Source organism: Danio rerio, chromosome 20 (genome assembly GCF_052040795.2).
Source record: "Danio rerio strain M-AB ecotype USA chromosome 20, GRCz13ab, whole genome shotgun sequence".
NCBI classification, from domain to species: domain Eukaryota; kingdom Metazoa; phylum Chordata; class Actinopteri; order Cypriniformes; family Danionidae; genus Danio; species Danio rerio.
This window is the reverse complement of record NC_141040.1, coordinates 1,130,001-1,147,782: the sequence shown is the minus strand read 5'-3', so window position 1 is coordinate 1,147,782 and position 17,782 is coordinate 1,130,001. Positions and strand designations below refer to the sequence as shown.

Sequence of the window (17,782 nt, the reverse complement as noted above, 5' to 3'; positions counted from 1 at the left end):
TCTAGTCCTTTCAGGCTTGACCCAAAGCTCTTGACCATAGGTGTGTGTAGGAATGTAGATTGACCGGTTACTCGAGAGCTCTACCTTTCGGCTCAGCATCTTCTTTACCACAATAGACAGGTATATTGACCGCGTTACTGCACCAATCTGCCTGTCAATCTCACACTCCATCCTTCCCTCACTCGTGAACAAAGCCCCAAGATGCTTACCACCATGGTAAGGACTTTCCTCCACAGTTGGAAAAACTCTTTGCTAATTGTTAATTGATGCTAGCATGCATTAAGGCTGATGTCGAAGTGGAAATTAATGTTTGTTTTAAACATTCAGGCAAAGCCGATTTAAAACTTTGCACCGAATCTCCCAGAGCTCATCAGAGAGTGTGTTAGCGCTGTGTTAAGGTCATTTAGACGAGCCGCTTTGACCTTTGCGTGGCACTGTTTTTCATTACAGTTTGATTATCTTCCCCCTTGTAAAAAAAAAAAAGACAAACTGGAAACAAAAGGCCAGCTCTGCGAGAGAAGCGTTCATGTCTGCTCTTCACGCTGATGACTGTAATTATCTTAATAAGTTCACACTGCCGTTCTCCGGAGTTCAGCACTGCAGATTTCAGCGCTGTATCGACGAAGACAACAAATGAAGCACTTTTTGTTCCGTCATCCATCAGCGTCGCTTCATTCCTCTGATCCAGACTCAACAAAGAACCAGAAATTAGGGCTGCGCGATACTGCGAACATATGCAGTGTTGCAATACGATATCACTTACCATACACAGCTGAATCATATGAATATGAATAATAGCATTATTTTTCTTTTCCAATATAACAGATTCAGGAGTTTCTCACAGTATTTCCTATAGTATTTGTTCTTCTGGAGAAAGTCTTAATTGTTTTATTTCAGCTAGAATAAAAGCAGTTTCTAATTGTTTTATACCCATTTTAAGGTCAATATTATTCGCCCCTTTAAGCAATATTTGTTATGGATTGTCTCCAGAACAGACCACTGTTATACAATGACTTGCCTAACTTGCGGTGGCCGAGAGAACTTAACATGCTGCAATTGAGGAAAACAGATGCAATTACGAAAAACACCAGCAAAATAAGAAAAGGTCTTCAGCCGTTTGACGGCACACACATCCAAACACAAACACATTTAATAAAACACTGCATTTTCTCACAACACAAACAAATTGATAAACAACACTGCATTTTGTACAATGTGTATTGTTTAAATAATTAAACACAGTTGATCTTTGTTAAAGTGGCAAGCTTTAGCATTTATTGTGCCCAAAATGGTTTAGATTAGTCACAGGCCTTAAAAACACATCCAAATAATATAAATAAGATAAATAATCATCCATCCATATTCACATTATAATATTAGACATCCATTCCTCCATCCATCCATCAAAATCCTCATTATTAATATTGGACATCCACCCATCCATTCATCTATCCATCCATCTATTCCTCCATCAATCCAAATTTACATTATTAATGTTGGACATCCATCCATCTGTCCGTCCAACCATCCATCCATCCATCCATCCATCCATCCAAATTTACATTATTAATATTGGACATCCATCCATCTATCCATCCATCCATTCCTCCATCCATCCAAATTTACATTTTTAATATTGGACATCCAACCATCCATCCATCCATCCATCCATCCAAATTTACATTATTAATATTGGAAATCTATCCATCCATCCATCCATCCATCCATCCATCCATCCATCCATCCATCTATCCGTCTAACTATCCATCCAAATTTACATTATTAATATTGGATATCCATCCATCTATCCATCCATCCATTTCTCCATCCATCCAAATTTACATTATTAATATTGGACATCCATCCATCCATCCGTCCGTCCATCCATCCATCCATCCATCCATCCATCCATCCATCCAACCATCCATCCATCCAAATTTACATTATTAATATTGGATATCCATCCATCCGTCCAACCATCCATCCATCCAACCATCCATCCATACAAATTTACATTATTAATATTGGACATCTATCCGTCCGTCCGTCCATCCATCCATCCATCCATCCATTCAAATTCACATTAATAATATTGGACATCCATCCTTCCATCCTTCCATCCATCCATTCCTCCATCTATCCAAATTCACATTATTAATATTGGACGTCCATCCATCCATCCATCCATCCATCCACCCATCCATCCAAATTCACATTATTAATATTGGACGTCCATCCATCCATAGTTTAGTTGTTCAGTCAATTATTCTGTCTACCCATCTATTCATTCATTCATCCATCCATCCATCCATCCATTTAACCAAATTCAGATTATTAATGCATTCATCCACCTGTCCATCCATCCATCCATCCATGTTCACATTATTGATATTGGACATCCATCCATCCATCCATCCAAATTCAAATTATTAATATTGGACATCCATCAATACCTCCATCCATCCATCCATCCAAATTCACATTAATAATATTTGATGTCCTTTCATCCATCCATCCATCCATCCATCCATCCATCCATCCATCCATGTTCACATTATTGATATTGGACATCCATCTATCCATCCAAATTCACATTATTAATATTGGACATCCATCAATCCCTCCATCCATCCATCCAAGTTGACATTATTAATATTGGACATCCATCCATCCATCCAAATTCACATTAATAATATTGGACATCCATCAATCCGTCCATGTTCACATTATTGATATTGGACATCCATCCATCCATCTATCCATCCATCCATCCTTCCTTCCTTCCTTCCTTAACCAAAGTGCTTTACACCAGTACAAACAAATTATACAACACATCTAGAAAGCACACTACCACATTAAACTAATTGAACCCTTCTCTGGATATTGCATATAATTTTATCGTGATGAGGATAATTTTCTGATATGTTGTGTCACCCTACACAAGTATGATGATATTGATTTGAGTCAGGGATGAAGGGGCTTGACGTGTCCCCCAGTGATTGGTTCTGCGGGTGGGCGTTTGGTCTGTGTGAATAATGTGTGATTCAGCTGTGTGTAAGTCACTGTTGTGTTCTCTCTCCCGCAGGCGTTCACTGCACGCACGGCTTCAACCGCACCGGCTTCTTAATATGTGCCTACCTGGTGGAGAAAATGGACTGGAGGTTGGTTCACAAACACAAACAGACACGAGCACTCACCTAATCAGCACATGCTGTGTACAGAATGAATGTTTTCGTCCAGTGGTGGATGAAGCACACAAATCTCAGGCACTTGCGTTAAATACAGATACCCTGATGAAACATGACTCCAGCAGAACAGTACAGTCCTCCATTTATTAGTACAGAAGTACTTGATTTGTAATTTACTCAAAGGTCATGTGAAGTGCTTGGAAATGTGCATTTGTTATTTGATGTTTGGCATAATCTAAACTGAAACATGAAGAGTGGGTGGAGCATATACTAGCTCATGTATAGCATATATAGCGCATGTGTTTGGACTGTGGGAAACCGGAGCACCTGGAGGAAACCCACGCCAAGATGGGGAGAACATGCAAACTCCACACAGAAATGCCAACTGACCCAGCCAAGGCTCGAACCAGCGACCTTCTTGCTGTGAGGCGATCATGCTACCCACTGTGCCACTGCGCCACAGCGCTGCCCTTATTATTATTGTTATTATTTTTGTTTTTATTATTATTGTTATTGTTTTTATTATTATTATTATTATTATTATTATTATTATTATTGTTATTGTTGTTGTTGTTATTGTTATTATTATTATTATTATTATTATTGTTGTTGTTGTTTTATTATTTTTGTTGTTGTTATTATTAATATTAATATTATTATTGCTATTATAATTGTTGTTATTGTTGTTGTTATTTTTATTATTATTAATATTATTGTTGTTGTTTTATTATTATTATTATTTATATCATTATTATAATTATTTGTTTTATTATTATTATTGTTATTATTATTATTGTTGTTGTTATCATTATTAAATTAAGCAGTACAACTTGGTTCATTATTAATATTATTAATGTATTTCTTGTTTTTAATAAATAAATAAATAAATAATCAATAATAAATAAAGAAATAAATCAATACAATTATTAAATAATTATAATAATGATGATGGTGATGATGATAATTAATAAATTACGCAGTATACCTGTTCATTAGTGATATTATTAATGCATTTCTTGTTTTAAATCAATCAATCAATAAGTACAATTAAATAATAATAATAATAATAATAATGATGATGATAATTAATAAATTATGCAGTACATCTTTGTTCATTATTGATATTTTTAATGCATTACTTGTTTTTTAATGAATAAATAAATAAATGAATAATAAATAAATAAATACAATAAATAAATAATAATAATAATAATGATGATGATGATGATAATTAATAAATTATGCAGTACAGCCTTATTCATTATTAATATTTTTAATGCATTTCTTGTTTTTAATAAATAAATAAATAAATAATAAATAAATAAATACAATTATTAAATAATAATAATAATAATAATAATAATAATAATAATGATGATGATGATGATAATAATTAATAAATTAGGCAGTACAACTTGGTTCATTATTGATATTATTAATGCATTACTTGTTTTTTAATAAATAAATAAATAAATGAATAACAAATAAATAAATACAATTAATAAATAATAATAATAATAATAATAATAATAATAATAATAATAATAATAATAATGATGATGATGATGATAATGATGATTATGATAATTAATAAATTATGCAGTACAGTTTTATTCATTAATAATATTTTTAATGCATTTCTTGTTTTTAATAAATAAATATATATATATAAACAAATACATACAATTATTAAATAATAATAATAATAATAATAATGATGATGATGATGATGATGATGATGATGATAATTAATAAATTAAGCTGTACAACTTGGTTCATTATTGATATTATTAATGCATTTCTTGAGCAGACAGTCATCATATCATTATGATTTTTCTATAAATGATGAAAATGCACTGTAGCACATTTGTAAGTAATAGTTAAAGACAAGATGATTCACTTTCCTGTACAATATAAATTCTCCTTCAGATATTTCCCGAGTGATGTTCAACAGAGCAAGACTTTATTTTAGTTGGGATGAAATAAAACCCCACAGTTTTAAAAAGTTTGAAGGTCAATATTATTGGGTGAAGTTGAAAGATGAAAATCAATATTACAGGCAAGGATTAACAACTCTCCCTTAATAAAGTCTGAAAATAAATAATTGAGAAGATCTGACTGAAAGCGCATCATCAGCTGAGTGACATCACAGTGCAGTGAGCTGTGACATCGCTGGTCAACCATAAACAAGCTCAGCGTGTACTCTGACTGACTGACGCGTCACATCGCAACCTGCAGGAAGAATAAGCGTGAGTGAACAGGTGCAGCGCTGGCTGTGCTCTTCACATTCCTGCAGATAAACATTAAAGCAGCTTTACCGCATCGCTGATTTCATGGAGGAATTGCTTTGCCCATAGTATCACATAAAAGATTACTCATGATTGAAGAGTCTTCAGATTATTAAAGTGTTCGTCACTTTTTAAGAAGAGTTTGGCTTTGGGGAATACACAACGATGGAACAAAATGTTTTAAAATCTGACATTATAGTGTTCTGCTGAACTGTAGTCAATGTAGTACACACACATTGCTCTAATAACAACAACAGCAGGCTTTTACCAAACACAAACACTCACACACAATGGGGAGAAAAACACTCTCTCTCTCTCTCTCTCTCTCTCTCTCTCACATACACATACACACACGATGCGAGTGTGTGTTTGGGATGAAAAATGTGGATGGATATAAATAATGGATAGATGAAGAAAATATGGATGGATGAGAAATGGATGAAGGGAAGGATAGATGAAAATGGTTGGATGGACAATAAATAAATGAATTGATGGAGAGAAGGATGGATGGATGGATACATAATAAATGTAAGGGTGGATGGATGGATGAGGATGGATAGTTTATAAATGGACGAATGCATAGATGGATGGAAGAAAAGATAAGAAATGGATGAATAGATGTATAGATAGGTGGTTGGGTGTATGGCTTGATAAAAATTATGGATGTATGGATGGATAGAAGAGTGGATGGAAGCATGGATGGATGATTGAAAAATGGATGGATGGATGGATGGATGATGAATGGATAGATGAAAAATGGATTGGTGGGCGGATAGAAGGAAGGAAGAATGGATGGATGGATGGATGGATGGATGAAAAAAGGATGTTTGATGATAGATGGACGGATGGATAGAGGGAAGGATGGATGGATGATGGATGGATGGATGAAAAATGGATGGATAGATGATAAATGGATGGATGGATACAATGATGGATGAAAAATGAAAATGAATTGATGGATGGATGAAAAATGGATGGATGGATGGATGAATGGATTGGAGGATGGATGGATGGATGATAGATTGATTGATTGATGGATAGAAGAATGAATGGATGGATGGATGGATGGATGGATGAATGATGAATTGATTGATGGATGAATGAATGGATGGATGGATGGATGAATGATGAATTGATTGATGGATGAATGAATGGATGGATGGATGGATGAATGATGAATTGATTGATGGATGAATGAATGGATGGATGGATGGATGAATGATGAATTGATTGATGGATGAATGAATGGATGGATGGATGGATGAATGATGAATTGATTGATGGATGAATGAATGGATGGATGGATGGATGAATGATGAATTGATTGATGGATGAATGAATGGATGGATGGATGGATGGATGGATGAATGATGAATTGATTGATGGATGAATGAATGGATGGATGGATGGATGGATGAATGATGAATTGATTGATAAATGAATGAATGGATGGATGGATGGATGAATGATGAATTGATTGATGGATGAATGAATGGATGGATGGATGGATGGATGAATGATGAATTGATTGATGGATGAATGAATGGATGGATGGATGGATGGATGGATGAATGATGAATTGATTGATGGATGAATGAATGGATGGATGGATGGATGGATAAATGATGAATTGATTGATGGATGAATGAATGGATGGATGGATGGATGAATGATGAATTGATTGATGGATGAATGAATGGATGGATGGATGGATGATTGATGGATAGAAGGATGGATGGATGGCTAGATAGATGATCAATGGATGTATGTATGGATTAGTTGATGTGTATATTCAGTGAATGCAGCAGTGTTGTTGTTGTTGTTGTTGTATAGATGTGTGTATGATTGTTAAAGGCTGTGTTTACATATGTCTGTGTGTAAAAATGAAGAGAACAGAAGCGTTGGGGCAGAATAATGATAATAATAGGGTAAAGGTCAGATGAGTTGCAGATCTGCTTACAGTATCTGTCAGTGTAAATTTGCTTGCACTGCAGCGTCTCTCAGGCTTTCAGGCTGCAGCGTCTCGAGCACTGACCGAGCGCGTGTGATAGAAGTAAAGCCCTCAGTTCAGCGCATGTTTTTTTAATGCGCTCTCATTGAAATTTCAGCAGATGCCTCTGAGGAAGACCTACTACTGTTCAGAGCCTTTCCATTTATAGATTACAACTTGAAGACTCCGAGACTTAGAAATGACTTTTAACTTCTTGCAGAGAGAAAGACGTCAGCAGCGCGCGCGAGTGTGTGTGTGTGTGTGTGTGTGTGTGTGTGTGTTCTTCTGAAAATAATGTACAGAGGATTTTGATGCTGGATCTCTGACTCAGATGGAGCAGATGAAAATGAGAGGGAACGATATCAATAAAATAATATCAATCAAACCCCTTTGACTCTGATCAAGCGGCAAACGGATATGAGAGACATGAGCTCTCGGTTTATTTAGCACGACAACTTAAAGTGACAATAAAAAACGAACTGAAATAAGCAAAGAATTGTACACTGAGAGCTGTGTACTTCAGACTGACTCCAATCGACACACTAGACAAGCTCATTTCTTTATTGATAAAGTCAAGCAAGGCGGCACAGTGGCTCAGTGGTTAGCACTGTTGCCTCACAGCAAGAAGGTCACTGATTCGAGTCCTGGCTTGGTCAGTTGGCGTCTGTGTGGAGTTTGCATGTTCTCGTGTTGGCGTGGGTTTCCTCCGGGTGTTCGGGTTTCCCCCACAGTCCAAACACATGCGCTATAGGCCAATTGGGTGTTCTGAATTACGGCTGGAAGAGCATCCGCTGTATAAAACATGCCAGAGTAGTTGGTGGTTCATTCCGCTGTGTCGACCCCTTATATAATAAGAGACAAAACCCTAGGAAAATGGATGAGTGAATGAATTTGAGATGTCTACAGAGCTGTACGAAGAAGATAGCAAAATGCACAGGCTGAGTTTGTTATGTGTGGTTGTGAGTTCACCAATGCTGCTACGGTAAAGGCTTGGCTCATGAATATTAATTAGGGTACATAATGTTCGCTCAGTATAGGCCTGCCTGATTAGCTGACAGGAGGGTTTTGGAGGGAGGCTTGGCTCATGAATATTGATTTCCTGTGACTGGATCAACATGACCAATCGACATGACCTCATTAATATTCACAAACTAAGTCAAAAGAGAAAGCTGGTCATAAGCGCCAGTATGAACGTGCTTGAAAGAAATATGTAAATGAGATATGCAAATGCAGACTTCAGGGATTAACATTTTAACTGTATTTTAAGGGCTCGTTCGGGTCATGAAGCCTTAACTGTCAGAGTCCGCCACTGGGGCGCTTAAGTTTACATCACCTTTATGCAATTAAATCCTGATCTAATCATGACAAACTATATATCGTTAAAAAGGTCTAAGACCTCTGAATATATATTTTATGACTTCTTTTTGTCACGTAGGAAGAGTAATAGATTAAAACACGTTTACTGTCACCCTGCAGCCTGTGGGATCATTTACGGTTACATTTTTAAACCATTACATTACAGTGTAAACATGAAGCAATCATGACAAACTTTATACCAGTTGACAGCACAACTCTTCTAGTTTTCAAATCTGAAACTTGTTTTTAGATAGATATTATTGAACAGTTATTTATTAATTTGCAACAAGGATACTCATCGGAGTTGTAAAGCATTACTTTGCTACAGCAATCCACAATTAAAAGTGTTTTTAGATGTTTTTTAGAGGCAAAAACCACCAAACTGACCGTGCTACTTTTGAATTTGTTGTTTACCTTACAAGGGCGAGGCAGTGGCGCAGTAGGTAGTGCTGTCGCCTCACAGCAAGAAGGTCGCTGGGTTGCTGGTTCGAACCTCGGCTCAGTTGGCGTTTCTGTGTGGAGTTTGCATGTTCTCTCTGCATTCTCGTGGGTTTCCTCCGGGTGCTATGGTTTTCCCCACAGTCCAAAGACATGCGGTACAGGTGAATTGGGTGGGATAAATTGTCCGTAGTGTATGAGAGTGTGTGTGAATGTGTGTGTGGGTGTTTCCCAGAGATTGGTTGTGGCTGGAAGGGCATCCGCTGCGTAAAAACTTGCTGGATAAGTTGGCGGTTCATTCCGCTGTGGCGACCCGGGATTAATATAGGGACTAAGCCGACGAAAAAATGAATGAATGAATGTTTACCTTGGAAATATGGTTCATATTTCTCAAAACATGAAAATGAGGTCAGTCTGTATACAAGCGTAATATACTGTCTATGCTGTGCAGAAGTTATTTCTGAAAATTCAGTGCAGTGATTGCACGCTTGTAACATGATGAAATGCTGAAGATATGAAGCAAGTAGGTCGCTCAGCGGTGTGTAAATAATGTCACGTTTGACAAATTGCCTCGGCTTGCAGGTTGGTAGGAAATACATGAAAAAAAATGAACATCTACACAGAAGCTCTGCATTATTTTTAAACTCAACAACTTCAATAACTCATCTCTAATAACTGATTTATTTTCTCTTTGTCATGATGACAGCACACAATATTAGACTAGATATTCTTCAAGACACTAGTGTTCAGCTTAAAGTGACATTTAAAGGCTTGACTAGGGTAATTAGGCAAGTTAGGATCATTAGGCATGCCATTAGGGCGAGGCAGTGGCGCAGTAGGTAGTGCTGTCACCTGACAGCAAGATGGTTGCTGGGTCGCTGGTTCGAACCTCGGCTCAGTTGGCGTTTCTGTGTGGAGTTTGCATGTTCTCCCTGCCTTCGCGTGGGTTTCCTCCGGGTGCTCCGGTTTCCCCCACAGTCCAAACACATGCGGTACAGGTGAATTGGGTAGGCTAAATTGTCTGTAGTGTATGAGTGTGTGTGTGAATGTGTGTGTGGATGCTTCCCAGAGATGGGTTGCGGCTGGAAGGGCATCCGCTGCGTAAAACTTGCTGGATAAGTTGGCGGTTCATTCTGCTGTGGCAACCCCGGATTAATAAAGGGACTAAGCCGACTAGAAAATGAATGAGGCATGCCATTAGGCAACAATCGAAAAACAATATTTCTTAAAAGGGTCAATAATATTGCTCTTAATATTTATTTTACTTTGGCTAGAATAATGCATTTAAACTTTTCAAAAACATTTTTATTCTCGCCAAACTAACCGAAATATTAAGACACAAATATAGGGAATACTGTGAAAATTAATGCAAAGGTTCAGTTTCCCCCTTTTTTTAGTTTCAAATGCAGTGCCTTTTTTTTATTTTAATTTTATTTTTTTGTCGTCGGGTTATTTTGATAAATCAACACATACAAATACAGTCTCAGTCATAAAGTGGGGAAGTAAAAAAATAATAAAAGGGAGATATAAAAACAAGTAAACATGGTAATACAGTCAGGCTAGGAGCAAAAAAATAAATAAAATCTATCTATATATATATATATATATATATATATATATATATATATATATATATATATATACATATATACACACACCATAGAGTAGAAAATCAGGAGAGATTATTGATGTAATGCCAAAAAGGTGTCCAGAGCTGCCAGAAGTGATCTGACTTTTGATTTACATCATGAGTAAGTTTCTCAAGGTGAAATAACGCACATACTTGAGACAACCACATTTTAAAGGAAGACACCTGAGGAGATGACCACAATAAAGAATACATTTCTTTGCCAGATACACCATAATTAAAAACAGTTGTTTGGTGTGGGGGTCCAACACGCTCTCTACTCCATCATACAACAAATACAATTCTAGAAAAAAACTGAATTTTATCTGAAAGAGTCCTTGTAGAAAATGATGCATCTTCTTCCAAAAAGAGATGATTTTGTCACAGAAACAGTGAAGGAATGTTCCTTTGCCTTTTTTTGCAGTTAAAACAAAGATCAGAGGAGTTTCTATGAATCAGAAGCAAAGGTGTAAGATAAACTCTGTTAATGAATTTATAATTGAGCTCATGAACGCCCAATGAGGTACATTTAGAATACAAGTTGTTACATATCTCAGACCAATCTGTATCTTCAATTTTGTGACCTAAATCTTTTTCCCATACACACTTCAAACTCTCAAAGGAAGACGTACATGAGTTAGACAGAACTTTATATACACGCAGTACCATTTAATAGTGTGGGGTCAGTAAGGTTAAAATAATAATAATAATAATAGTGTGTAATATTTGTGGCAAAATTCAGTGTGTCTTTCAAAATGCTTTCTGAGCCAAATGTATGTTAAAATGTGTATTAAATGTCTTTGTAATTCATCGACACTGATACTTTAGGCGTTTTTCACCCAAAGATGAAAAGATGTTTACTCTCCCTCAAGTGCTTCAAATGATATTACAGAGTGCAATTCTTTTATTTATTTTTATTTTTATTTAGTACTATTTTCAGGTGCTGTGTGATTTCATTTCTTCCCTTGATTATGTGGTGTTCCTTACACCAAGGCTCAGATCCACAGAAACGCCTCAGAGCTTTGGTGTAAAACAGAAGTCAAACATTCCACTGCTAAAAGTGTCGTCTGGCTCAAGTACAAGGTTGCTAAGCAGTTGATCATAATAATACGACACATATTTTGGTAAAACAAAAGTAATACAAAACATCCATGCAGTACACATTCTTTATACCAATCAAGACAAAGTTCCACAGTGCAATTCAGGAGGAAATCATGAGAGACATTATGAATATCTTTCCAATTATTCTCTCAATAATTGTGTGAATCTCTTTCCAGTACATTTTGACTCTGTCAAAGTCCCAAAATACATTCATCACTGAGTTGATATCAACCCCACACTTAAAACACAGCTAAAAACAGCCGAGAAATATACTATGAAGGTGAACTGGGGCTTAATAATCAGTTTTGATATAGTTTCAGGTCACCACTTGGATCCATATCTTGGGCCCTGAAGCAACAGCAGTGGATGTGCAACAGTACGAGAACTCTTCTGCAGAGTTTATAAACCCAATCAATACTTCATTACGTTCACTCAAGCATGCTAATAGTTGAAAAGATTGGTTGTATCGAGGAGGAGAGGTGTTAATAGTTGTAATTTTCTTGTAGATCCTGTGCTGTTCTTGGTGTTACGCTGTGTTTGATTTTCTCAAGTTTAAAAACAACACTTCACTGTTTTTGGAATTACGCTCATTTTACAGCTCTCCTAGAGTGAAGAGTTTTTTAATCCATACAGCCGATCTCAGGGTCTGACGGGAGCACTTTTAGCTTAGCTTAGCATAGATCATTGAATCAGATTAGACCATTAGCATCTCGCTCAAAACTTTCTTTTAAGACTAAAGGAAGAAAAAAAAAAAAGTTTTTTCTATTTAAGTAAAATCATTGTTTAGGGGTGTCAAAATTAATAGTTTCTTCAGTGCACCGCAATGCAAATGCGGACAATTTGGTATTGGTTCAGTAATAATCATAACCGGTTATTATGTACTGACTTCATTTATCTCCTATGCGCTCTGTCGTGAGGGAGGTGAGCGCGGGTATTTACAACAGTCAGGAGCCAACTCAGGGCCAACCTGTGGCTGTAGGCAGTATAGGCAAATGCTAAGGGCGCTGTACATCCAGGGGGCGCTAGAAATGAGCGCGGTTATGTTGGTTTTGTTTTTCGGTATTCCTGACACACATTCAGTTATAGACGGCAATAACTCATAAACCTCTTACCTTAAAAAGATCTAAAGTGTGTTTCCTACAAAAAGACAAAGCTGGTTATGTTTCACAGCTGTCTTTTTCTTTTCTTTTCGCTCGACATTACGAGCACTGCTCCGTTTGAGCCCTCGCAATATGGGCTGAGGGGAGCTCTCAGTAAGGGACCGTTGCTAAAGTGCTTCTTTTTTTTTTCGTTTTTTTATTTTATTTAATTTTTTCGTTTTTTTGCTACACTCAGCGCAAACTGTCCCGGCTAAACGCACATTGCGAGGGCTTAAGTGTGTGCGCATGTGTGTTTGTTTGTTGCTGTCTATGTTTGTGTATGTGTGTGGATGAGAGACAGTGTGGTGCTGTGTGTCGGTGTTCATACAGACAGCTTGTTATAGCCTCCCCCCAAAATATAACACTGTGTATGGAAAGCATCGTCAATGCATCATGATGCACCGAGATATCTGTGGCGAGGGGGCGTGGCCGAGAGCCGTGGGAACGGAGTGAGGCCACCGCGTGAGTGGATACACCTGCGGTGCGCACCTGCCTCGGATCCCACGGAAGGAGCTCTGGACAATAAAAGGAGGAACGATGGTAGAGGAGGCCGAGAGAGGACCGGGCCCGGACATATTTTACTTTTACTTTCAGTTTGTTTTGGTTTTGATGGCGGCCTCCGTGAGGAGCTGCCGTCACTGTTATTAATAAATCATTTTAAAACTGCGTCGGTTCTCCGCCTCCTTCTTCCCGGCGGCCAAAGGGCCGTGAACCTCATTACAATATCAAATTGAACAGAATTGATGACATGATAATCGTAACCGAACCGTTAGACCAGTATAGGTTCACACCTCTATCATTGTTTATTACCTTTTATTAACTGTATTTTCCTTCTTTATTAACTGAATTTTCATCTTTACTCCTGAAATTACATCATTTGACCATCATCAGATAAGTTTGCTGATTCTGACACTCTAGAAATCCATTCCATGATTTTTGAGTCCATTCAACTGATCTGTGGGTCCGACGGAAGCATTTTTAGCTTAGCTTAGCATAAGTCATTGATTCAGATTAGACCATTAGCATCTAAAATCTGCATTTCTCTGTTAACTGCTAAGAGTGCTGTGTGTTGTGATTTTCAGCATCGAGGCGGCTGTGGCAGCGTTCGCTCAGGCTCGTCCGCCAGGCATCTATAAAGGAGACTACCTGAAGGAGCTCTTCCGGCGGTACGGGGATGTGGAGGACGCTCCCGCCGCCCCGCCACTGCCCGAGTGGTGCTTCGATGAAGACGAGGAGGAGGATGGGGAGGAAGACGGCAGTGCCAGCGCTCCGGCCTCCGAGCCCAGCTCATCTCACACCGGGCAGAGCAAGAAGAAGAAGGAGAGACTCAAACTGGTGAGATGCGTTTGAAAAAGAAGCGTTACAAGGAAATTTTCACAGTATTTCCTCTAATATTTGTTCTTCTGGAGAAAGTCTTATTTGTTTTATTTCGGCTAGAATAAAAGCAGTTTTAGTTGTTTTAAACCATTTTAAGGTCAATATTATTAGCCCCCTTAAGCAATAGTAGTTTTGGATTGTCTACAGCAGGGGTTCCCAAAGTAGGGCTCGGGACCCCCCGGGGGGGTCGTGGGACATTTTAATAAATTCATTCATTCATTTTATGAAACTTTTGCTCTTACCATATTTCATCCATAACCTACAGAAGCAAAACAGTGTACATTTTTTTGCGACCTCTGCGGTGTGCACATTATATGTTTCTTTATTTAACCAGATAAAAACCCATTGAGATCAAGATCTCATTTACAAGGGTGACCTGGCCAAGAGGTCTGCAACGCACGATTTATAAATAAAAAAATAAATAAAAATGTAATAATATTAGTAATAAATATAAAATTAATATTATATAAAAATACAGTTCAGTTTTCCCGCTTTACCACATTGCAATATATTAAAAACACATACATTGAGAAATGGACTGTTGTTGCTTGTTAAAAAGGATAGTGCGAAACGATGTCATTGGGATGAGCTCAGATATCTTTAGTTCAGACTGAAGAGTATTCCAGGATGAGCGGGCGGCATGACTAAAGGCTCGCTTCCCGATTTCAGTTCGAAACCGGGGAACAGTCAAATGATAAGCTTCACTTGAGCGTAGGGCATACTGGCTTTTAGACTTATGGAGAAGGGAACATAGGTATGAAGGCACCAGTCCCAGAAGAGCCTTGTAGACCAGAGTCATCCAATGGGTGTACCTTCTTACATACAGAGAAGGCCACTCAGCTTTGGCATACAATTCACAATGGTAAGCCTGTAACAAACCTTAGAGCACTGTGATAGATGGAGTAAAGGCTGAAGACATTTGTTTGAAGCATGCATATAAAAAACATCACCATAGTCAATCAAGGGTAAAAATGTTGCAGACACCAAATGTTTGCGAGCTTTAAGAGAAAAGCAGGATGCATTTCGATAGTAAAATCCGAGCTTAACTCTCAATTTCCTAACCAAATTTGCTGTGTGTTCTTTGAAAGAAAGCTCCTGATCGAGTAGAAAGCCTAAATACTTATAGCGGGACACTAAATTTTAAATGAATTAAAATACATTGAGACAGCACATTGATATTATGGCAGCAGGTTAAACTTTCTGATACCTTTACGGCACTCGTGTACATCAATAATCAATACAGGCCACAACTGAGCATGGAGGATGGTCTCAGAGTGGCGTTTAAACAATGAATAGACCTGGCCCTATTGGTATGTGTGCGCCTGTGTGTCAGATTTATATATTTATAACCATCTCAGAGGATATTAGGGGTCACGAGTCACTGGCATTGTTATTTATTTATACAATGACTTGCTTAATTACCCTAACTTTACCCTAATTACCCTAGTGAAGCCTTTAAATGTGACTTTAAGCTGAATACTAGTGTCTTGAAGAATATCTAGTCTAATATTATTGACTGTCATCATGACAAAGAGAAAATAAATCAGTTATTAGAGATGAGTTATTAACACTATCATGATTAGACATGTGTTGAAATAATCTGCTCTCTGTTAAACAGAAATTAGGGGAAAATAAACAGGGGGGCGAATAATTCTGACTTTAACTGTTTATATCTCAGAAAAACAAAATCTCCCAACTTCACAGATAAGGATAAGGCTCATGACTGGGAGTGTATCAGCTGTCTTGTGAGCTGGAGTGACGGTTTGAGGTGTGTGTGTGTGTGTGTTTCAGGGCGCTGTGTTTCTGGAAGGCGTCTCTGTCAAAGGAGTCTCTCAAGTCACAACACAGCCCAAACTCGGAGAAATCCAGAGGAAGTGCCAGCAGTTCTCAGAGTGGGACAGGTGAGTGTGTGTACAGACGTGTGTCCATGTTACAAGTGTTTCTGCGTTAGTAAATGACTGTGTGTGTGTGTGTGTGTGTGTGTGTATAAAGATATGTGTTAGTCTGTGTTAGTGAGTGTGTGTGTCTAAATATGGTTAGCACTGCGGCCTCACAGCAATAAGGAGTCCTGGCTGGGTCAGTTGGTGTTTCTGTGTGGAGTTTGCATGTTCTCCCCTTGTTGGCGTGGGTTTCCTCCGGGTGCTCTGGTTTCCCCCACAGTCCAAACACATGTGCTATAGGGGAACTGATCAACTAAATTGGCCGTAGTGTACGAGTATGAGTGTGTATGGGTGATTCCCAGTACTGGGTTGCAGCTGGAAGGGCACCCGCTGCGTAAAACATATGCTGGAATAGTTGGCGATTCATTGTCCCTGATGAATAAGGGACTAAGCCAAAGGAAAATGAATTGAGTGAAAATGTCATCCTTTCATGACTATGTTCAACACTCGGATTCAAATGCAGGGTTCATACAAAAATCAGCAGCATGCAGTTTGAAAATAGACTGGAAGAATTTTCATTTCATGCTGACTTAACGGTCCAGAGAACATGACGTGTGTGCCTTTAAGGGTGTCTGAAGTAATGGGAAACATATTTTGTATCCCAGTAATCAAAAAGCAGAGGTGCCGAAGTTATTATCCTGATGAACCTGCAGCCAGGAATGCCTTTACTGATGTGGGGACATCAGCTAAAGCACATCTGCAGTGTGTCCCATTATCACAGGTGTTTTATCTGCTTGTCTGTCAGATCTGGCTTTCCTGGTGCTCAACCGGTATCGATGGACCGCAAGAACATTCGCATGTTGGAGCAGAATGGGTATAAAGTCAGCTGGAAAGCAGACGGCACACGGTGAGTGTAAAGACACCTTGACACACACACACACACACCCACAGCCACACACACAACACAAACACCTATAGTCACACACAACAGACACCTACAGTTACACACAGCAGCCATCTACAGCCGCACACGACACAGACACCTACAGCCACACAGACGCCTACAGTCACACACGACACAGACACTTACAGTCACACACGACACAGACACCTACAGTTGCACACGACACAGACACCTACAGTCGCACATGACACAGACACTTACAGTCACACATGATGCAGACACCTACAGTCGCACACGACACAGACACCTACAGTCACACATGACACAGACGCCTACAGTCGCACACGACACAGACACCTACAGCCACACAGACGCCTACAGTCGCACATGACACAGACACCTACAGCTACACAGACGCCTACAGTCGCACATGACACAGACACCTACAGTCGCACACGACACAGACACCAACAGCTACACAGACACCTACAGCC

At 38.4% G+C, this 17,782-nt stretch overlaps 2 protein-coding genes across 8 annotated transcripts in view; both read left to right on the top strand.

The window, feature by feature from the left end:
* lats1 (large tumor suppressor kinase 1) overlaps positions 1-17,782 on the top strand; it is a 777,671-nt gene that overhangs the window by 177,802 nt on the left and 582,087 nt on the right. The gene's annotated exons all lie outside the window — the stretch shown is intronic.
* The window catches only part of rngtt (RNA guanylyltransferase and 5'-phosphatase), a 176,688-nt gene that overhangs the window by 25,946 nt on the left and 132,960 nt on the right, over positions 1-17,782 (top strand). For all 7 annotated transcript variants that reach the window (XR_015517531.1, XR_015517530.1, XR_015517532.1 and 4 more), the window contains 4 exon segments: positions 3,086-3,161; positions 14,210-14,462; positions 16,296-16,405; positions 17,190-17,291. Coding sequence is in view for 1 of the 7 variants with exons in the window: in NM_212867.2 (NP_998032.1) it covers positions 3,086-3,161; positions 14,210-14,462; positions 16,296-16,405; positions 17,190-17,291 (541 nt within the window). In the remaining 6 variants the exon portion in view is untranslated.